This window comes from Liolophura sinensis, chromosome 13, assembly GCF_032854445.1.
Source record: "Liolophura sinensis isolate JHLJ2023 chromosome 13, CUHK_Ljap_v2, whole genome shotgun sequence".
NCBI classification, from domain to species: Eukaryota; Metazoa; Mollusca; class Polyplacophora; order Chitonida; family Chitonidae; genus Liolophura; species Liolophura sinensis.
In genome coordinates, this window is record NC_088307.1 from 19,972,420 (window position 1) to 19,996,148 (window position 23,729).

The following is a 23,729-nucleotide window of genomic DNA, read 5'->3' on the forward strand; positions in this document are numbered from 1 at the left end:
TCTTGCATGAAGGACAAACTTCATGTCGTTGTAACCTACTTTTACGAAAATGTTTGGTAAGGTAGTTAGGCCTACATGTGATAGTTAAATTCGGCAAATTATAATCCAGTAGACATATATGTTATCACTGACTACCTTCTAAACTTCCGTATTTTGTGCTGACAACTTTACGTAGCCTGACAGGAAATTGACGTCAAACGGTGTATTAAACCAACGTGAGAACAAAGTTCCATTCACAGAATTGCGTGAACGATTTGACCAATGAAATCACCACCTTCATTGACGGGAGAAAAATCTTAGCGCGTGCGCACTTTTCAGAATCTTGTCACATCGCAAGAGACGAACATTTCCACGTGCGCCTGGAAGAAGCAGACATCGGAGTCGCTAGAACAAAATGACCGCAGATTTGATGGAAAATATTGCCAGATTTCTTCTTGCGGCCGCCTTTGTAGTGTTGCTTTCAGTAACATGTCGTGAGTATAATGTGCAGTAGATATGAACTTTTGAGAGAAGCCAAAAAGAAACTTCGGCTAAAATTAGAAACCTACGTCAGACAATCATTTTAAGCCGTAGCCTATTATACCGCTTAACGTTGAACTACAGCATACAATAGTTAGGCAGATCCGAATATCTGCTGTAAGTTAATCAAACAGTTTGGTCTCTGGAAGTACATGTTAAACATAAAATGTCCATGTGATAAATTGTTGCAGACACGTATGGCGAGATACGCAGACAGCGAACATTGTCCGTACTTTGAAGGCGGTGTGTGTGTTGGGGCGGGGTGTTATTTGTTTACTTGACATACTGAGTGTGGAAACAAGAGCTAAAGAAGAAAGCCATAATTGTTTTGATGTTATAATTACAGTTTATGCTACCATTGTCCATGTAAACTGAAAGTATTAAGTACAGCACACTTGCTTTTAATTTGTATTTTAACTTAAAGTTTACTTTCAATTACGCAGGCATACTTGTAACTTGTACAGCCACAAGAGTAACAACGTGAGAATGTCGTACTCATAGTCCCTGCTCAGAAGGATAAGTTCGTGAGCAATTTGTGTTAAAAAAAAAAAAAAAAGGCCTCCTGCATTCTTAACAGAGGGTGGTAGCTATATATGCATTACATTGTATGGGATTAATTTAATAGTGCTGAGAAAATCCCACCGAAAAGCTCAGTTTTTTGCTTTAATAATCTCCCCATTTTCTGTTGGCATGCTCTGTTTTTGAAATCCTGAATACTCGTCTACAGGCCTACTGCTATACATGTAGTATTGCTTCGTACATGCATGTGTTGAGTACGTTGCATAGTGTTCCGCAGACATGGAAAACCATTTGTCCCCCACCTCCCCACCCACTGCCCCAGGCCAGGGACCCAACAGTCTGCTTTACCCCTGGAAACCCAAGGAGTCGTGGCACATAGTGATTCACTCTTTTATATAAAAATTGTTCAACTGGATGATGTATTTTTTTTTAATCTATGTGTACATGAATTTTTTTTTTTCTAAATTGTACATCTGTTACATGTATTAAAATTGTATATATACACTGGAACTAGGGAGTTGAGCAGAACTAAGCTTGTTTATTAAGTCCGGATTTCAAACACTTACTTTATGTGAATACTTGAGTGCTAAGTTTAAACAATAATGGAAAAACAAAACCAAAAAGAAAAAAAAAACAAAAAAAAACCCCAAAAATAACACGCACATACACAATATAAATGAAAACACTTTCATGTAAGTGAATAGCATGTGTGTCATCATATCTTGTTAATTGTGCTAAAATATTCAGACTTACGTCAAGGGCCTCCGTGCCCTATGACCCTGGAGTCTGTCACCAATGCGGTTGCTGTGAGTTCAAGTCCAGCTCATGCTAGTTTCCTTTCTAGCTGTTTGTGAGAAGGTACGTGCTAAAATGATGAATCCTACATCCATCTGAATCCATATTAATTTACTGGTATGAAGAATGAAAACTTGTCAAGTAAGTAAGAACTATGGATGTGTCTTGGATGTGAACTTTGGGTACGTTTCACAAAGTACATGTGGTAAGATTGCAATAAACAAAGGGTTATAGAGACCGACACAGTAGCTTAGCAACCAGTGATGATGAGTTATGAGCTGCTGAACCAAAAGTAAATCAAACTAAACACGTACTGATGTGCCCAGTCTAACTTTGGTGTTTGACAGATGTTTTTGCAGACTTTATAGATCATGTTCCATGCCTTTTGGGAACTGTTGAGCTGTAAAGCACAGAAGCCATGTATCTACATGTCCCATTGGACTTTCTGGACTGGGATGACAACAGAGCAGGACAAACATTCACGTTTACATGTGCCACTTTTAATTGGTGCAATAACGGCCCTCAAGATTTGAAAAATCTTCATTGGTTAAGTTGGATTATTTTTGCATAATCTATGGGTTATGTAAACAGGTTTCCAAGACTCGAAAGGGTGGCCTGCGAATCGTGAAAAGCAGGTCAACTTTCAACCGGCCCCCCTCCCTCCCAAATCGTAGACCAAGCATGAGATGTCAATGAGTTCGCAACTATAAGTTATACTTTCTGATTTATGGTAATGAGATGAAGTTACGGCAAATTTATTATTTGCCAACAAACTGCAGGTAAGCCCCATTCGCGGCCCTTGTAAACCACATAGAGATGTTGCAGCAGAGAACTGTGCTGAATGATACTTGACAACAAAGTTATCTCCCTTTACTTATGTAAGCATGTGTGCTCATGTCAAGGCATGCGCTTCTATTTTTGCGTCAACTAAGCGAAACTAATGTCATTATTTCAAAAGCATGTCTCAAAATACTGTCAAATTGTCCAGAGGTTTTGGTTGCCCCCCAGGTGTCATTTTTGAATTTGTGTAACCACTAGGCGAATGGAACGATTGTTTACACCAACTTTTGAGGGCTTAGTAATTGTGTATATATATTAGCAATAAAATATCTTTTAACTAAAATCTTTTTCAGGTGTAAATTATATTGTCAGAGATTGGCCTGATGTTAGGTTTGGAAAAATTTTGTTCTGCCCAGAATGACCCCAAAGCAATGTCAGCACCCTCCTGGCATTAAAAAACCTCTTGCAGTTGCCTTGGCATTTTGAGACAAATTACCCATCAAAGATGTCACCACGGCTTGAAGTTTCCACAAGCTTATGTTCCTTACCTTTTCTTCTGTCGATTTATTACAAGCACAATGTCAATCAACTATTCCCTAGGTTACGTTGGTCCGAGATTCCTTGGTAATGCTCAGAGTAAAATACAGTACTGACAACCTCAGCATATTGATAAGGGCAGGTAACTGCGTCAGGCTTTTAAATGGAGCGAATTCGGATGTTTTACATGTCATGATCTGGACCGCTTTATTGATTCTGTTACAGGTGGGAGTGCTAATAGCGGATCTTGCTCATCTGATGAGCGCGCTTGTTCGAATGGAGATTGTCTATACATGAAATGGTGGTGTGACGGAGAAGAAGACTGCCTTGGGGGAGAAGATGAGGTGGACTGTCGTAAGTTTGTCCTTAGTAATTTATCTCTGTTTGACAGCGCAAAAAAACACTAGAATGTTGTATTCGAATGGAGAACTTGTTTGATTATTTCCAAATTTGGACCATTTGATATGTTGGAAAAATGCTCAAGTGACATTAGACATTGTCAAAGATAAATCCAGGTTTTTTTATTGACTCCTTTTTGGGAGACACCTGTTTTGTGATTTTAAGGCAGACACCTGATTGTTCCATTTTGGGGGTGGGACACCTCTTTGGTCATTGGGTCGGTGGGGGGGGGGGGTGTTTACCTGTTTGGTCAGTTTTTGGGGACACACATGTTTTGATGTTTTGTCAGTTTTGAGGAAAACCCGTGTTTGGTCCTTTTAAGGGAGACACCTGTTTGTTCAGTTTTGGGGGAGACACCTGTTTGGTCATTTGGGTGGAGTGGGAGTGGGGGGGCACATGTTTGGTCAGTTTTGGGGGAGACCTGTATTGTCAATTTTGAGGGAGACACCTGACACCTGTTTGGTCATTTGGGCGGGGGGGGGGGCACACCTGTTTGGTCAGTTTTGGGGGACACCTGTTTGGTCAGTTTTGGGGGACACCTGTGCAGTCAGTTTTGGGGGAGACACCTGTTTGGTCAATTTTGAGGGAGACACCTGTTTGGTCAAATTTGGGGGAGACGCCTGTTTGATAGGTTTTGGGGGGAGGCACCTGTTTGGTCAGTTTTGGGGACACCTGCTTGGTCATTCGTCAGTGGGGGACACTTGCTTGGTCAGTTTGAGAGGGGAAGACACCTGTTTAGTCAGTTTTGGAGGGAGACACCTGTTTGGTCAATATTTGGTGGGGGACGCCTGTTTGGTGATTTTGGAACTGACACCTATTTGGTCATTTGGGGGCTGATGCATGTTAAGTCATTTTGGGGCCGACACATGTTTGGTCATTTTGGAGGAACACTGGTTTGATCATTTTGGAGAGATACCTGTTTGGTCATTTGTGCGGACTCTATTGGGCCAAAATGACACCACCTGTTTTGTTTCTTTTTATACCAGCAAGTGTTGTATCTTAAAATGTTCCTTGTCTGAACCACCAGGTGCTCTGGTCTTCAAACCTTTGGTGAACTAGCTGACATGAGGTCTCTGGACATAGATATTGAATAACTGTAGTTGTACTTGTCTATTGTGAAGCATAGAAAATATCAGAAGTAGCAAAGAAATTTGAATTATTTTCACAAAGAAAGCTGTCTTGCATGTACAGTGTAACAGGTGAAGCCCAGAGTGAGTGTTGGAAAGGTAGCTGTAGTTTGTTCTGTTGCAAGCTTTGCTGGTTTCCGTCACCTTTGATTTTGCTAGGCTGACAATATGACTTGTCCGTCAGAAAATGGAATTAGATCAAGGCCCATTTCAAAAAAAGTGATTTGTGGTTTAATTTTGAGCTTTTTGTGAGTAAGTGATTGCTTGGGGTTTAACGTGATACTCAATAATTTTTTAGTCATATGACGAAGGAATCCTTAACGTGTATGTGATGTGCCTCATTGTTGCAGGGCGGATTTCCACTGCTCTTTTATCGAGTGCTGCTTCACTGAAATGACTTACCGAAGGGATGTAAGCCACCCAACCCGAGCCATTATACTGATACGGGTCAACCAGTGAGCTTTTTGTGAAGAAGATTAAAGTTTTGAACTTAATTACCCCAAAATGACCTTCTGAAACATGCAGGCCGCAGATAGCAATGCTATATTGTGCACCGACCCGAGTTGCACAGTTGGTAAAGCGTCTGCTTAGGGAGCAGTAGATCCAGGATCATTAAACGACATTAAACCCCAAGTGCTCAATCACTCACTCACGTCTGGCGCAGGTTAAAACCAGGCTCTTGACCGGAAATTTGTCAATGCCCCCACTCTCACTGCTTGTGGGGCTCTTACAGAAGCTCCTGTGGCAATTTGCAAAGTCTAATATTCGTTGAAGACCACTTTTTTTCCACCAGTATGGTGTGGAAAAACTTTGTCAGTAACTTGCCAAAGGTCAGTGGTTTACGCCAGTCAATCTGGTTTCCTCTACTCATGGGACTGACTGTCCTATACATGTAAGCAAAAAAGTCTTTAGTACAGTGTGCAAAAAGTTTGTCAGTAACTTGCCAAAGGTCAGTGGTTTACAGTGGGACAGACTTCCATCATATTCAGCAAAAAATTCTTGAGTGTGCGATTAAACACTGCATAAATGAATAATATTCGTAGGTGTGCATGTGGCTGCAGTCATTATCCTGACATGATGAGTTTGGCTTGTTTCAGCTGACAAAGGTTGCTCGGTGTTGGAGTTCCAGTGTGATAATGGGCATTGTATACAGGATATTTTTAAGTGTAATGGAGAGGATGAATGTGGTGATTTGTCAGATGAGCAGGACTGTGGTGAGTGATATGTTACTTAAATCTTAAAGGCAAAGACTAATGAAGTAAATATCTGATAAATGACTGTTAAAAACTGTTTCTGACCACAGTCAGACCAGTGATGTTACATAAGTTTTTGCTACTTAACACACAGTAGTCTGCTACATTTCATCATTCAAAGTACATATACATCCTTGAAACAAATTATTTGAGGAAAAAAGTATAGATGTGACACAATTGATACCTTGTGGGTCACAACAGACCACCTTAGAATCTGATCTTGAACACAATTTCACTTTTAGAAAAATTAAAAAAAAAAAAAAGTAAATAAATAAATCGAACTATTTTCCTGGATTGTCTTTTCATTGTCTTTCATCTTGACTTCTTTTTTAGTGTTATCATCTGATACATACTTCATTTTAAGTGTTATCATCTGATACATTCTTCATTTTTAGTGCTATCATCAGATACATACTTCATTTTTGGTGCTATCATCAGATACATACTTCATTTTTAGTGTTATCATCAGATAAATACTTCATTTTTAGTGTTATCATCTAATGCATACTTCATTTTTAGTGTTATCATCTGATACATCATTTTTAGTGTTATCATCTGATATATACTTCATTTTTAGTGTTATCATCAGATACATACATCATTTTTAGTGTTATCATCTGATACTTCATTTTTAGTGTTATCAGATACATACTTCATTTTTAGTGTTATCATCTGATACATTCTTCATTTTTAGTGTCATCATCTGATACATACATCATTTTTAGTGTTATCATCTGATACATACTTCACTTTTAGTGTTATCATCTGATAGTGTTATCATCTGATACATACTTCATTTTTAGTGTTATCATCTGATACGTACTTCATTTTTAGTGTTATCATCTGATACATACTTCATTTTTAGTGTTATTATCTGATACATACTTCATTTTTAGTGTTATCATCTGATACATTCTTCATTTTTAGTGTTATCATCTGATGCATACTTCATTTTTTGCGTTATCATCTGATGCATACTTCATTTTTAGTGTTATCATCTGATGCATACTTCATTTTTAGTGTTATCAGATACATCATTTCTAGTGTTATCTGATACATACTTCATTTTTAGTGTTATCATCAGATACATCATTTTTAGTGTTATCTGATACATTCTTCATTTTTAGTGTTATCATCTGATACATACGTCATTTTTAGTGTTATCATCTGATACATACTTCATTTTTAGTGTTATCATCTGATACATTCTTCATTTTTAGTGTTATCATCTGATACATACATCATTTTTAGTGTTATCATCTGATACATACTTCATTTTTAGTGTTATCATCTGATACATACTTCATTTTTAGTGTTATCATCTGATACATACATCATTTTTAGTGTTATCATCTGATACATACATCATTTTTAGTGTTATCATCTGATACATTCTTCATTTTTAGTGTTATCATCTGATACATACATCATTTTTAGTGTTATCATCTGATACATTCTTCATTTTTAGTGTTACTGATACATACTTCATTTTTAGTGTCATCATCTGATACATACTTCATTTTTAGTGTTATCTGATACATACTTCATTTTTAGTGTTATCATCTGATACATACATCATTTTTAGTGTTATCATCTGATACATTCTTCATTTTTAGTGTTATCATCTGATACATACATCATTTTTAGTGTTATCTGATACATTCTTCATTTTTAGTGTTATCATCTGATACATACATCATTTTTAGTGTTATCATCTGATACATTCTTCATTTTTAGTGTTATCATCTGATACATACTTCATTTTTAGTGTTATCATCTGATACATACTTCATTTTTAGTGTTATCATATGATACATACTTCATTTTTAGTGTTATCATCTGATACATACATCATTTTTAGTGTTATCATCTGATACATACATCATTTTTAGTGTTATCATCTGATACATTCTTCATTTTGGTGTTATCATCTGATACATACTTCATTTTTAGTGTCATCATCTGATACATACATGTACTTCATTTTTAGTGCTGTCTTAGCCTTTAACAGTCTTTGATCCAAGACTGACAGTTGTCAGAGTGAATACCAGTAATGATTTTGTTCAATATCACATGTATATTTGTTTTGTACTCATAACATATTTCACATAAAGTTTAGTGTGTAAAAATGCACTTTCTAAGCCTGTAAAGGCATTACAATTCCTTTTTATGCCAACACTTGAGTTTTCCTGGTAAGAAGCCTGCAGATGACCCCGGCAAGCTGACGATGACTTGATGCGAACTCGCACATCTTACCTTTCAATCTTAATATTCAAGCATTCTTTAAAGATCAGCAGAACTCTCAGCACTCCGGGGGGTAAAAATTAGCAAGTTTTAGTCATGGATGAATTTTAAATTACCTGGGTATTCATTATCTGTGTTTGATTAGTTGACCAATCGCCGATGAATCAGTGTGAAAACGCACATAAAACTGTCATACATGTACATCAGAATGGCTTTCCAGAATCGGTAAGAAAAAAAATGTGTTGATATATGTACATGTATATACCTATATATACCTCCACTTATGTCCCCACAAAAAAATAATTACCCTAACTGACCTGAAATTTAGGCAATTTAGTTTGAAGCGTGAAAGCATCTTTCTAAAATCAATAGAAGTTTCAAATTATCCAGTTATGGGCGAAATTTCAGTTCATTCACTTGCCCCGATAGCACAGTTGGTAGATCGTCCGCTTCGGGAGCGGTAGATCCAGGACCAACCCTGGGACGAGTCACACCTAAAACTTTAAAAAAGTTATAACTTCCTCGCTTGGCGTTCAGCATGAAGTGCATAGTGCAACTACTGGTTGACACATATCAGTATAATGGCTCGGGCCGGGCGGCGTACTTGCCTTCGGTAAGTCATCTCTGTGAAGCAGCACTAGATAAAAGAGCGGTGGAAATTCAGTCCTGCAACAAGGAGGTACATTACATGCACTCCAAGGATTCCTTCGTCATATGACTGAAAAATTGTTAAGTATGACGTTAAACCCCAAGCACTCACTCACTCACTCACTGAAACTGACTGTCATACATGTATATCAGAATGGTTTTCAAGAATCAGTAAGAAAAAAAATCTGTCTGTGTGCATGTATATACATATATATACCTCCACATAACTGTCCCCACAAAAACTAATTACCCTAAATGACCCAAAATGTACATGTGTACGCACATGTACATAGGATTCACACATTTGTTCCCGGAGGAAAGTTGTTAAGTATTCGTTACTTTTGTTTGACCAGTTGACCTGTCCCTTGTGGATGAATGTGACGAGGGTCAGTTCATGTGTGAGGACCGTAAGAGGTGTATCAGGGACTCTTGGGTGTGCGACCTCAAATCTGACTGCCTGGATCATTCTGATGAATCGCAAACTCGCTGTGGTGAGTCACTTGGAAGGAAATATGTGAAGAAAAAATGCAAGGCCAAAATTGTTTTGGGGGGTGGGGTAACATGCTCAGTTTGTGAGGCCAGAATAGAAGACTTTGTTTGCTAGGCTAACATTGTCAGCATGTGAGGCCAAACTTGAGAAGTTGTTCGTCTCAATTTTGGTTGGGGTCATTGACAAACTCAGTGTGTTGGGACTAGATTTGAAGATTTTGACACTAAAATTTTCTTACTAACAGTTTCTGAGGCAAAAATTGAAAAGCTGTATGGAGTAACATGCTGGATCAGTTGGTGAGGTCAAAATAGCAAGTTAAATGTTGAGGTAATGAGGCCAAAATTGAAATGTTGTTGGTTTGGCATATTCAACATGCTGAGTTTGTGAGACCAAAATTGAAAAGCTGTATGGAGTAACATGCTGGATCAGTTGGTGAGGTCAAAATAGCAGGTTAAATGTTGAGGTAATGAGGCCAAAAATTGAAATGTTGTTGGTTTGGCGTATTCAACATACTCAGTGTCTGAGGCAAAAATTGAATAGCTGTATGGAGTAACATGCTGGATCAGTTGGTGAGGTCAAAATAGCAGGTTAAATGTTGAGGTAATGAGGCCAAAATTGAAATGTTGTTGGTTTGGCATCTTCAACATGCTGAGTTTGTGAGACCAAAATTGAAAAGTTGTTTGTTTGGGGGGAACATAGTTACTCAGTTTGTGAGGATTTTGGTTGGATTGGCCAGTTTCAGAGCTTCACAAAGAGTATAATTTTACCTGTCTATACAGAATAATGACTTCAGAATAAGCTTGAATACACACCTGGCAAATGTGCAAAACGGTTGAAGAATTACAGAAGTGAAAGTATGTGTAAGTCTTGGCTACAGTGTTTGAAAAAGATTCAATGAAATAAATAATTGATATTTCAATGAAATAAATAGTTTCATCACTATGTATTTCAGGCCCGATACACTGTACGGACACGCAGTTTGCCTGCCGTTCTGGTCGCCAGTGCATTGTGGGTAGATGGGCATGTGACGGACGAGTGGATTGTGATGATGGGTCAGATGAAGAATGTGGTAATATTGTGTATAGTGTTTATAATAAATATCATCAGATATATTTGGGCAGCCTGCATGGCGGAGGTGATCAGCGTGGCAGTGAGGAGCGATGACCCAGGAGACTTTGATTATTGTGGTACCCGTGAGTTCAGGTGCAGCTCATGCTAGCTTCGTCTGGTGTACGTGGGGAAGTCTGGCAGCAACCAATGGAAGGTTGTGGGTTTCCTCAAGCTATAATGCTGGCCCAGACGTCCTGTAACTGAAATAGGCTTGAGTACAGTGTAAAACACCAATCAGATAGAGAAAATCAGACTGGGCAAACAAGCAATTTATTAGATGTCTCCTGGGAATGAGATGTGTTGATCTGTTGGTTACCGATTTGAATGGTCTCTGCCTAGATGTGCAGGCCTGTTTGCTATATGTTATGATGAATGAACAAAGTCAAATAGACCTAAATATGCAGCAGAGGTTGTATAACAAAGAGTTAGATTTGGAAGTGAAGTGCCAAATGCGCAGCTCTCTTGTTGTAACTTCAGTAAATCCACCTTTTCAACCTCTAATGCACTTTAAGTGGAATTTATACATATATTTGTTGTGAAAATGATGCCAAAATGATTTGTTTGTGTCACTCAAGATGCAAGCGTCTATATACTTTGCAAATTGTTTCTCTGCACCCCATGGTTCTGAAAGAACGTTTCAAAATTTTGGTCGCAGTGGTGATTGAAAAGTTTGTGTGTCGGCTTTATAGGAACATCACTTTCTTTGAATTAAAATGAACTTTTAAAGCCTTTTATTTTATTATGTTATTAAAATTCATCCCCACAAAATAGCAGAAAAGAAATGTTATGAACTATTATTTTTGGTGCTGAGATTTGCTCGAAGATCAGTTGTACTTATTTCTGATGCTTCTGTTGACCGTTAAATGTTTGGGGTTTGTTATCGCTAGTCATATTGGAAACGAAAGTTTTAGTATCAGGAAAAAATATTTTAATGACCTTAATTCTGCCTTAATTTTTGTTGTTTAACATTGAGATCTAATGGAGTATTAGAACACTGGCCTCACCACAGTAATTAAAACACTTAAAGGAGAAGAAACTTTAAAAAATGGCACTATACGCTGCAAAGAGCACATTTTTTTCTATCTGGTGGTGCCTGCTGCATAATTTTGGGATTTTTCCTCGCCATATAAGTAAAGCCTGAAAACGGCTAATCTGGCATAAATCGCAGATTCCATTGCGGCCTACATCTTTAACACCCTGTAATTTATGCTGGGGGTGTGTTGCCTCTCAGCCAGTGAGTGTCGTTAAAACTGCCGGCTTGTTCATGTATACTCGGAGCCCATGAAGAATCCAACTTCCTGATCGTCAAATGGAAATCACCAAAGCAATGCAAAGTACCGGCGCTTGGCAGGTTACGTACATTTTCTACCGGAAATGCATTGCACTTGAGCGGTTTCCGACAGGAATTCCCCTTCTAACACAGAAGACTTTAGGACCACAGTGGATTTTGTCGCTGAATTTATAATTTATCAACTTGAGGTTCATATTAGAACTTCTTTTTTATGGCATGCGCATGCGAGGAAATGCATCTTTTCAGTGGTATTTGTTTGATATTTAAATTTTCTTCTCCTTTAAATCAAATAAATCGTGACATTTTCAGATAAGCTGAACGTGTGTGATGAGGACCATGGCTGGTTCCTGTGTGGTGACCAAACCTGTATCAGCATAGCTCGGCTGTGTGACGGCAACAAGGACTGTCCGAGGGGGAGGATGAGGGAAATCATTGTGGTAAGATGTGTTATCATTATGAACATGTACTTGTAGGCCACCCTGAATAAGTTCCTCCATACGTGGGAAGGTCTGTCAGCATCCTGCAGATGGTTGTGGGTTTCCCCCCAAGGCTCTATCCGGTTTCCTCCCACCATAATAATGGCCGCTGGCCATATTCTTGAGTAAGGCATAAAACACCAATCAAAAAAAAAAAAAAAAAAAAAATTCCTTGTTACATCAACCCAACCCTATTAAAACAAGTGTTGATTGGTAAGAAATTTATAATTTGTTTTTTTGGCTCATGAAAGCAATAAAGAGATTCTAAAGAAATTGTCATATGTATCAAAAAAAAAAAAAAAGATTCTCCATCAGGAGCCCAATTAAGGCATTGAAAAATTAGAGCACTGCAGAATTTTAACTGCAAATACGGTTAAGTGGTTGAGAAAGCGAAAAGACTTCTCATGCTTTTTGCAGAATAAAACTATATTCATCAATTGGGAAAGAGTGAAAAAGCTGATCTCAAAGCAATAAGTGCTCAAACTTCTTTTTTAAGGAATACTTGAATATGTAAAGTTCATCAGTTAGTGGAAACCTAAGGGTTTTACCGGAATTTCTGTCGCTGATGGCATCGACCAAGGTCATCAGATAAGTCAGTAGCACAGGACTGCTGAAGTGGCCTATTGGTTTGAACTTCAACCCCAGAGACGAGGGACCCAGGATCAAATCTGACTTGGGTCATGACAAAGAAATTAAAAATGGTACTTGTTTCTGCCTTGCTTGTCACTCAGCGCTGAGAGGTTAGAGCAAGGAAACTGGACTAAATTGCTCAGGTGTCAGTACAACATTGCTTGGTGGGGTGTCATGTCTGGTGTCTGCAGCAGGATACATGTGCTTTAGTTGTGACAGCTCTTTGGTGGCATGGATTCGCCCTACCACAAGACAACACAGTATATGTACACACACCTAATGACTCCTCGTCGTCATATGACTTGTTATTATACCCCACTCTAATGAGGCAATATCCAGCGATCTCATGCTAATATCCAGCAATCACGTGGATTGATCCTGTGGTGGTTATCTCCCTTTGTTAGCTCTCTGCCGAATCTGCCGATTTAAACACAACCCGAGAAAGTACACAGTTTCGGTATAATAAAACCTATGGTATCGACAAGTGATACTCAGTATGGACGATACTGCAACAATTGGTTGACACGTATCAGTATCATGGCTCGGGTGTGGCGGCTTACTTGCCTTCGGTAAGTCGTCACAGTGAAGCAGCACTAGATCGGTGGAAATCCGTCCTGCAACAAGGAAGCACATTACATACACTCTAAGGATTCCTTCGTCATCATACGACTGAAAAATGTTTGAGTACGACGTTAAACCCCAAGCACTCAAGCACTCAACGAGGGCAAATATCGCTTCTCTCGATAACAATTCCTCATATCCCATCAGTATGCACAAACTATATAATGTTTGACTTAGTGTTAAGTACAACAACACCTCCCCCTCCAAGGATACATGTACATACATGTATATACGTATGTACTTATTTTTTAGCACGGCATTGCGCAGATCCATTGCGATCGGTCAGTCTTTTAAGATCTGCGGTACACGTGGATGAAAATTACCTTGGATATAGTTAGTTTTTCAGGCTCTTATGTCTTCCTGAAGCTGTATGTGTCATGGACATGCAGAAGAAAGTGTATTTTCAGGAACAATGTGTCAAAATGACACCTGCCACCACATGTGCTTTGAAGCTCCGTCTGGTCCGTTATGCAAGTGCAACCTTGGCTACATGCTTAAGTCTGACGGGAAGACCTGTGTTGGTGAGTAGTTAAAATACACTCCATTGCTTCATGCTGATCCAAAGTTTTGAACATTTTGCATATTAACGTTTTCTGTTGATATTTATGAGCTATCAGGCTGTTTTTGTAGTACATCTGTTTCTTCAGTGTACAGCATGCCAGGAAAGGGTCATTCGAACACGATGAAAAACAAAAAGCGAGCAAGAAACTAAGAAAGGTTCCATTGAATCGGTTATCAGCCAATCAAATTTCTTGCTGTGACACTTTGGTGACAAACATGGCGGCATTCAGCAAAAACGTTACCAACAAGAATACATGGGTGTCTGTATGTCCCTTCCCCTGCTTCCAGAAATCATGCGTGTACATGGTGGAGCTAATCCCTTTACTGCCATGACTGTGTTTCTATCTTTTAGGATGTAATTCTACTTAAATAATTACTGTGAAACAACAGACTGATACCCGTGCTAATTGTCCAGGTGTTGTTGTCACGTTAGCACGAGGGCTACCTTCAGAAAAAAAAAAATTAACTTTTTAAAGTAACTTTCTGCTGTTCATGTCACTTGATAATGCTATAACTTAGACTTTGTCTAGAGAAGAGAAAAAGTGAAAGTTATAAAATATGAACGTGAAAATTAATTTTTTTTAAGTGCTATGAAGGACCTATATCCAAAGTCACGAATTTCACTCTAATCCCTCAACCCTATTTGCATATGAAAGAGCAACTTTGGGTAAGATTTATGCACCGGTTTCAGTTGCTATCGGACACAAAACTACATTGGCTAGGTTAACCTACTGCAGGACTTTTCAACAGCCTGTGCAGAATAATGCACTCAGGATAATGCTTGAATAAACACCTTGGCAACTTTGCGAAAAGGTTGAATTACAGATGAAACTAGAATAATAAATTTACCTGATAAAATATGCAGACTTTTCCCTTCATTTTGCAAAGAGCTGTGGACAAGAAAAATAGGGCTGCATGAGGAACATTGAATTTCACTGACATTTAGATATATTTTTTTCCCTTGAACATGTTAGTAAATTAAAGGCAAAAAACACACAAGCATGAAGTACATATCAGATGAAAGACCATTACATAATGTCCGCAAAAATAGTTTATTTTTGTAGAATACTTTTTGACGTCGTAAAATGCATTTAAAATTTTGGGTTTTACTGTGACCTTTTCTGACTAAATTGAGACGGGGATGTCAGTTCAGATTTTTACTACTTGACACACGTAGATTGCTATATTTCATCATTCAAAATACTTCTTCATTTAGAGCTATAAATGAATAGAATTTTATGTTTTAAATGCATTTTGTTGGGTTAGAAACATTCTGAAAAAAAAAAATAAATCGAACTATTTTCCAGGACATTGTTGAATAGTCTTTCATCTGATAAATACTTCATTATTTTGGCATTTTATTTGCCTTTAACTGATTTGTATGGTGAATGGTACAGGTAGTTGTCATTTATTCAGGTCCTGCTTGTCATCAGCTGAAGCGTGAGACAACTTGTTGATATTCTGTTAGTATATACGCTCTGTGTCGTGTCCATATAAGGTGTCGATCTTCACTAAGTACTAAATTACAGAGGCCTCCGTGGCCTAGTAGTTAGTGTGCTAGAGCAGGACAGTGACCCTGGAACTTCTCATCAGTGCGGTTGAGAGTTCAAGCCCAGCTCATCCTGGAGGTCATGGTTGTACATGAAAAAGTCTTGCAGCAACCTGTGGGTGGTCATGAGTTCCCCCGGCCTGGTTTCCTCCCTCTATAATGCCAGCTGGCTGTCATTGTACAAGTGAAATATTCTTGTACAGCTTAAAACACAAAACCAATAAATAAATTTTTGCTAAATTTGATGTCATTGCTGAAATATTTGCACTTTATATTTGGTTGGGGCCTCCGTGGCTCAGTTGGTTAGCGCGCTAGCGCAGCGTAATGACCCGTTAGTCTCTCATCAATGCGGTCGCTGTGAGTTCAAGTCCAGCTCATGCTGGCTTCCTCTCCAGCCATACGGGGGAAGGTCTGTCAGTAGCCTGCGGATGGTCGTGGGTTTCCCCCAGGCTCTGTCGGGTTTCCACCCACCGTAATGCTGGTCGCCTTCACATAAGTGAAATATTCTTGAGTACGGCATAAAACACCAGTCAAACAAATAAATTATATCTGGTTACATGCTTGAATGCGTTTTGTGGGAACGCGGTGATTAGAAGTATTTTGTTCTGTTACTATGGCTACATGACTTTGTTAAGGATGTTGGAGTCTTGAAAATTAAAAATTTTCAGAAATTGTCATTTTCTGCATGATGCATGATTAATTGAAATTTCAGATATCGATGAATGCGATTGGTTGTCTGGTAGGGTGTGCAGTCAGATGTGTACAAACTTAGCCGGGTCTTACCTGTGCTCCTGTTGGGAGGGTTACAGACTGGAACCAGACGGACACACATGTAAAGTGAAGGGTATGCTCTGAAGTGTAATCTCTATTGTCTTGGACATCGATATACTGATAAATGAGCGATTAACAGAGGTGATACTCAGAAGTATTCTGAATTGGCTTAGTTATTTGGACTTATGATGAAACGCATTGGTACGAAAGCCGTGTTTTTTTTTGTTTTTTTTAAATTTCAGAGGCTAACCCAGTTTTGTTTTACTCCGAGGCACATCAGGTGCATTCCATTAACCTACATACCTCAGAAGTCAAGCAGCTTGTCAGTGGGAGGAAAAACATCACTGATATTGGTAAGTCAACGTTTCAGACAGGGCTTTGAAAACTTGGAAAAACCCGGAATTTGAAAGAAAATGCAACTTTTCCAGGCCTTGAAAATCCTGGATAATGGTTTCATTATGGCTGGGCAAAGAAAACTTTGTAATTGAATAAGGAGAAACTTTCATTATGAGAAACTTTAGTGCAGTGGCTGAATTAATGTTGAAAAACATTGTAAAACTGAAAACTTGCAAGTTGAATAACTTTCCAAGGATATTGAATTTATCCCACAGCATATGACCAGGTTGGCACCCTGGGGACGTTGTTCTGGGCAGACCAGGAGGAGTCTGCTGTATTCAAAGCCCATCTGGATTACCCTTTGAGGAACCATGTCCTTCCTGTGGTGAATGTTGGTGAGTTGGCTCTGGTTTGGTTCAAGGATGTGGGTAGTTGATTTGAGGATAGGGGTTGAGGCTATTCCAGGAGGAGTCTGCTGTTTTCAAAGCCCACCTGGATTACCCTTTGAGGAACCACGCCCTTCTTGTTGTGAATGGTGGCTGTGGGTTTCTTCAGGGATGTGGGTTGTTGATCAGGGGTGTGGGTGTGGCCGATTCTATGATGATTCTGTGTTATCTAAACAAGTACATATCGCTGTAACCAGCTGTTCAGTTTTTCTCCACCGATGAACTTCACTTGACCTCTGACATATTTGTGAAAAATACTTTCCCTGGGTTACAGTTTGATTAAATACCTAAATGCAAGAAACTGAAAGAAAGGTGAAACTGTTTTACAGGATTATCAAGTCCACATGCGATAGCAGTTGATTGGTTGTCTGCCATACTGTACATCATGGATTCGGGATGCAAGGAGATCATTGGCTGTAGAATGGGAGGAGATTCCTGCACTATTCTGGTGAAACTTGATGAGAGTGATCTCCCCTTGTCCATAGTAGTGGATCCTAAGAATGGGTGAGATTAATAGAACATGTTAAAGGGATATACTGAAATTCAGAACTTGTGCATTGGGTCCGTTAAGTACAAAAATGAGTTGCATTTTATTCCTTACTAAACCTCCTGGGCCTATATTTTCAAAAAAATGTTGGTTAAGAGAATTGGATTGGGAAATCTGTCACCGGTTTGAAGCGTCAGAAGCTATCTGTAAACAATACGATAGATTGAAAGTGAATTATAAGTCTAGTAAACCAAATACAATTTTGATTTCTATCGAAAATGTTTTATATAGTATTCGGGGGCCTCTGTGGCTCATTTGGTTAGTGCGCTAGCACAGCGTAATGACCCAGGAGCCTTTCACCAATGCGGTGGCTGTGAGTTCAAGTCCAGCTCATGCTGGCTTCCTCTTCGTCTGTATGTGGGAAGGTCTGCAGCAACCCGCAGATGGTCGTGGGTTTCCCCCCGGACTCTGCTCGATTCCCACCCACCATAATGCTGGGCACCATTGTATAAGTGAAATATTCTTGAGTACGGCGTAAAACACCAATCAAATAAATAAATAAATAATAAAGCATTCGTAATTCCCATTGATATGTATGGTAGAACTCAAATTCCGTTACTTCATAATTACAACACAATACTGTGTCTAACATTTGAAGTTTGCTGAACATGTCCGGTTGTCCAGATAACAAGGGGATGTAACTGGTTCAAAATGATCGGGGTTTCTAAATACAGCGACTTGAGTGAGTTGATGGTTGAAGGGAAACCGCAGAACATTCAATTGTTTGCTGAGTCAGATATGTGTCAGTAGACATTTGGCAGATTCAACTTTGTGAAGAGTATGTCTAAAATAACAGCACAATTTTTACAACGTTGGTTGTATGTCCCGTTAAAGGATTCATAAAATTTTGATTTCTTAATGTTAACTTTAGTAGGTATCCTAACATGAATAAGATTTTTAGCCTTGTTTTTTGCGTGGTAGAAATGGCATTAAAGTTGCTAAGGCCATAACTTTTACCTGTAATCCATATTTGTGACGTCTGTGATGAGGGGTAGTCTTCTTATGTTGGTTCTTGTTAAATACATTTCACAGGCTGACACATTAGATTGTAGTGTGGGGGATTCTCCGTATATTCTCCACATCAAAATTTCCCAGGCTGGTGATACAGGACTAGTGTGGAAGATTTTTTACATTAGTTCAGTTCAGATATGTTTTACAGGCTGATGTATTGGATTATAGTTTGAGATTTTCCATACATTACTTCATGTCAGATAGGTTTTACAGGCTGATGTTTTGTATTATGGTTTGGGAGGTTCCCCATACATTATTTCCTGTCAGATATGTTTTATAGGCTGATGTATTGGATTATAGTTTGAGATTTTCCATACATTACTTCATGTCAGATAGGTTTTACAGGATGATGTTACGGACTATGGTTTGGGAGGTTCCCCATACATTATTTCATGCCAGATATGTTTTACAGGATGATGTTATGGACTATGGTTTGGGAAGTTTCCCATACATTACTTCATGTCAGATATGTTTTACAGGCTGATGTATTAGATTATATTTTGGGAGGTTCCCCATACATTATTTTATGTCAAATAGGTTTTACAGGCTGATGTATTGGACTATGGTTTGAGATTTTCCATACATTAGTTCATGTCAGATATGTTTTACAGGTTGATGTTTTGGACTATGGTTTGTGAGGTTCCCCATACATTATTTCATGTCAGATATGTTTTACAGGCTGATGTTTTGGACTGTGGTTTGGGAGGTGTGTCAGATATATATACATTCTACAGGGGGGCCTGCGTGACCGAGGGGGTTAGCACGCCAACATGGCGCTGTGGCCATACATTACTTCAAGTCAGATATGTTTTATAGGTTGATGTTTGGAACTATGGTTTGGGAGGTTCCCCATACATTATTTCATGCCAGATATGTTTTACAGGATGATGTTATGGACTATGGTTTGGGAAGTTCCCCATACATTACTTCATGTCAGATATGTTTTACAGGCTGATGTTTTGGACTATGGTTTGGGAGGTTCCCCATACATTACTTCATGTCAGATATGTTTTACAGGCTGATGTTTTGGACTGTGGTTAGGGAGGTGTGTCAGATATATATACATTCTACAGGGGGGCCTCCGTGACCGAGGGGGTTAGCACGCCAGCATGGCGCAATGACCCAGGAGCCTCCCACCAATGTGGTTGCTGTGGGTTCAAGTCCAGCTCATGCTTCCTCTCTGGCCATACGTGGGAAGGTCTGCCAGCAACCTGAAGATGGTCGTGGATTTTCCTCCCACCAAAATGCTGGCCGTCGTCGTATAAGTTAAATATTCTGAAGTACGTCATAAAGCACCAATGAAACAAATAAATAAATAAATATTGGACTATAGTTTGAGAGTTTTACCATATATTTTGCCACATCATAATTTTATAGGGTGATGTATTGGACTAGTGCTGGTGATACTCCCTACATTGCTAAAGGCTCCATGGATGGGTCAGACTGGGATAAGCTGATCACTGAAGATCTGATCTACCCCTCTGGCCTCTTTCTGGATCAGACTACGGAACGCTTGTACTGGGCCGACCCCAAGAAGGGCAGGATTGCCAGTTCAAATTGTGATGGGACAGACATCCAGGTACAGTGCGCTTACAGTCTTTTGACCCCGTTGGTGCAGATGTTACATCTCGGTGATGGTTTTGTCTGCACATGCACATCACAAGCTAGGTCCCTAGGATTGAGTAAAACTGCTATATCTGCAACATTATCCTGGCTGAAAATGAGTTGTAAGTTCTTCTGGAGATAATTTAAGTTGACAGAAGCGAAAATTAAAATGGCAAGGAGTTCGTTTCAAAGACAAAATCAGAAGTCTTGCTCTAGGACACATACATGTACATACATATAGATAGGGCCATTTCTTTGAGCCATTTTAGTTCCACAAGACATTTAGGCTCCCAGACTGTTGGGCGGAACATTACAGGCATGATCAGTTATAGTTTCATTTTATAAAATTCCTTTATGTACAGTCAAAATGTTGCCTTTAAAGTTTGGGATCAGAGCCTGTAACACTTTTCTAGACCCTGATCAGAAAATGTATATATTTTTTTTTGGCTTGTAATTCAGGGGGCATCACTCATGTTCATGTTCAATCACACTTTATATTGTATATATATAAGTCCAGCCTTCAGTGCACACATATTTTTATTTGTTTAAAATTACTGAATTCAGCATGAAGGGGATAGTGCAACAACTGGTTGACCCGTATCAGTATAATGGCTTGGGCGGGGCAGCTTACTTGCCTTCAGTAAGGTGTCTCAGTGAAGCAGCACTAGATAAAAGGATGGTGGAAATCTGTCCTGCAACAAGGAAGCACATTACATGCACTCTAAGGATTCCTTCGTCGTCATATGACTGAAAAATTTTTAAGTGAGATGTCAAACCCCAAGCGCTCACTCACTCACTCCAATTACTAAACTTTGGAATTTCCCTCCAAAATGTATTTTACATCTGTTCTTGGTTCAAAGTTTTATTGGGAGGGAAATATGCAGTGACCTTGCTCTGAGGTCGAATTACTGAGCTGTAATGGGAATGTTATAAGTGCCCTATTTGAGCAATCAGTTCCATGGACATGGATCCTGAGAATAGTTAACCGGATTCTGGGAATAGTTAGCCGGATTCTGAGAATAGTTAGCCGGATTCTGAGAATAGTTGTCCGGATTCTGAGAACAGTTGGCTGGATTCTGAGAACAGTTGGCTGGATTCCCAGCCTTGTTCTACATAAACTATTCTCCAGTTTCACACTGAGGCATTTATATTGAAAATTTTGGTATAGAATGGAACCTTTCCAAACCTTAATGAAAAAAAATGGGAAAATTAGGATTTTTTTTTTTTTTCTTTGTGGGTCTGGAAAACCCTTGAAGTTGAGAGCCAGCGTGTACTGTGTGTTGATCTGTACACGGACAAACCTGACAGACAACTAACCTGAGCTTACACTGTAATATGCTTACACTATAATATCCATACACCGTAATATCCATACACTGTAATATCCACACACTGTAATATGCAGACTTTCTCCAGAAGAAATTTGTTTTCCAGAGTCTTTGAAATTATTTGATGCACTGATGTGTTTATTAGAATCTTGAAGTGCTACTTCAGGCCCAAAAGAAACTAGGTGAAAATAGGAAAATGATGTAGGGGATACCCAATGGAATGGTAACGGTTCACCACGGTTCTAAAATATTTACAGTGAATAATACTATTTAACCCCAATAAGTGAATGAGTCCTCAAAGACAAAATCTTTGGCAGTTTCCGTAAAATTCTTCTGATGTGATGTAATGTGATAATATTCCTTTTGTGGCGATGAATCAGGAAGATGAGATGTTGAGTAAGGCATTTGTGCAGGAATGATGTCATACGTGTTCGAAAGTACGACGTCATTTGTCATCACATGTGTATGTCAACGATGGGTGACGCCAAGTGTTCTTGCATGATGTCACGCCCAGCAAAATTGGAAATGACAAAACTTTTGTTTCTGTATTATCCTCCTAAACTAACAGCGGTTTTAATACAATGCATTTTTTTTTTTTTTACAGTTTGTGAAAACAATTTGCATTATCTTAACCCTTATTTACACTGCCATTAAAATAAACAAGTCTTAACTCTGAAGTAGTTCTTTAACATCATTTTACATTGCTTAGCATAAAGAAAGATTGTTTATTCCCAGTTGCTGGAAAAAGTAAGTTTTGGGTCTGGAAAGGCCGTTAAAAATACTGGAAATTTGACATTAATGTAGATGGTCCCTGTGTCTGATTTGTTTATTTAGTTTACTGGCCTGGAACAGCGAAGCTGTATTTGATTTTTTTGTTTAAATCTGAATTAACTGATTGATGATGTGTGCAATTTCAGGATGTTCCTTGTGAAGTGGGTGCCGCCCAAAACTTGGTGGTTTTCGAAGACAAACTGATTTGGACGGAACTTAACACCAGCAGTGTCCTGATGGTCAATAAATTCACTGGGAAGGGACTAAAAACCCTTGTGAAGATGATGAAGCAGCCACGGGGGCTCTATATTGCTCACCCTGTCCTGTATAAACCAGGTAAGAGAATGAGACAATCATTGGGGCTCGGTGTTGCTCACCCTGTCCTAAATAAACCAGCTGAGAGTATAGAAAACACAATATTGCTCACCCTATGCTCAGTAAGCATGGTAAATGCATGAGACAGCCACGGGGGTTCTACATGTATATTGCTCGTCCTGTCCTGTATAAACCAGGTAAGAGAATAAGACAACCACAGGGACTCCGTTTCCCACCCTGTCCTCTACAAGCCAGGTGAGAATATACAAAGCACAATATTGCTCACCCTATGCTCAGTAAGCATGGTAAATGCATGAAAGAGCCAGGGGGCCTCTGTATTGTAAGAGAACCAACCACTGGGGCTCTGTTTCCCACCCTGTCCTCGACAAACCAGATGAGAATATAGAAAGCTCGTCTGCCAGCAACCTGCGGATGGTCGTGGGTTTCCCCCCGGGCTGTGCCCGGTTTCCACCCACCATAATGCTGGCCGCCGTATAAGTGAAATATTCTTGAGTACGGCGTAAAACACCAATCAAATAAATAGCTCAGTGTTCATCCTGAGCTCTATAAACATAGTAAGAGCATGAGACAACCACTGGGGCTGTTTCCCACCCTGCCTTGCACAAACCAGGTGAGAATATAGAAAGCTCATTGTTGTTCAACCTGTGCTCTATGAACATAAAATTAGAGCATGAGACAACCATGGGGATTCTATACTGGTAACCGTCTGCTGTCGTCGTCATATGATTGAAAAATTAAGTAAGGTGTTAAACCCTAAGTATTCATTCATTAATTCATTTATTCCTGTACTCTGTAATCAGGGTAAGAGCAGGAGACAGCTGTGGGGCTCTATATTGGTCGCCCTCTGCAGTCGTCATATGACTGAAAAATTGTTAAGTACAATGTTAAACCCCAAGCCTTTAGCCATTCATCAATTCATTCATTCATTCATCATTTCATTCATCCATTCATTCATCCATTCATTCATTCCTGCACTGTGTAAACATCGTAAGAGCATGAGACAATCACGGTCTTCCATAAACTAGGTTA

At 39.1% G+C, this 23,729-nt stretch overlaps 2 protein-coding genes across 2 annotated transcripts in view; both read left to right on the plus strand.

Annotated features, from left to right (window-relative positions):
* The first annotated feature begins 361 nt into the window (after positions 1–361).
* LOC135480961 (low-density lipoprotein receptor-related protein 4-like) lies at positions 362–17,610 on the plus strand. The gene is given in 12 exon segments (XM_064760891.1): positions 362–473; positions 3,376–3,504; positions 5,774–5,890; positions 9,175–9,312; positions 10,264–10,380; positions 12,022–12,149; positions 13,847–13,960; positions 16,262–16,287; positions 16,290–16,393; positions 16,563–16,673; positions 16,932–17,051; positions 17,432–17,610. Coding segments are annotated over 12 exon segments (1,362 nt in total). The 5' UTR covers positions 362–394.
* A 2,431-nt stretch (positions 17,611–20,041) lies between these two features.
* LOC135480962 (low-density lipoprotein receptor-related protein 2-like) overlaps positions 20,042–23,729 on the plus strand; it is a 45,792-nt gene continuing 42,104 nt past the window's right edge. The window contains exons 1-2 of the mRNA XM_064760892.1: positions 20,042–20,239; positions 22,511–22,700. Of these exons, the coding sequence (XP_064616962.1) occupies positions 20,042–20,239; positions 22,511–22,700 (388 nt within the window). The remainder of the gene's footprint in view (positions 20,240–22,510; positions 22,701–23,729) is intronic.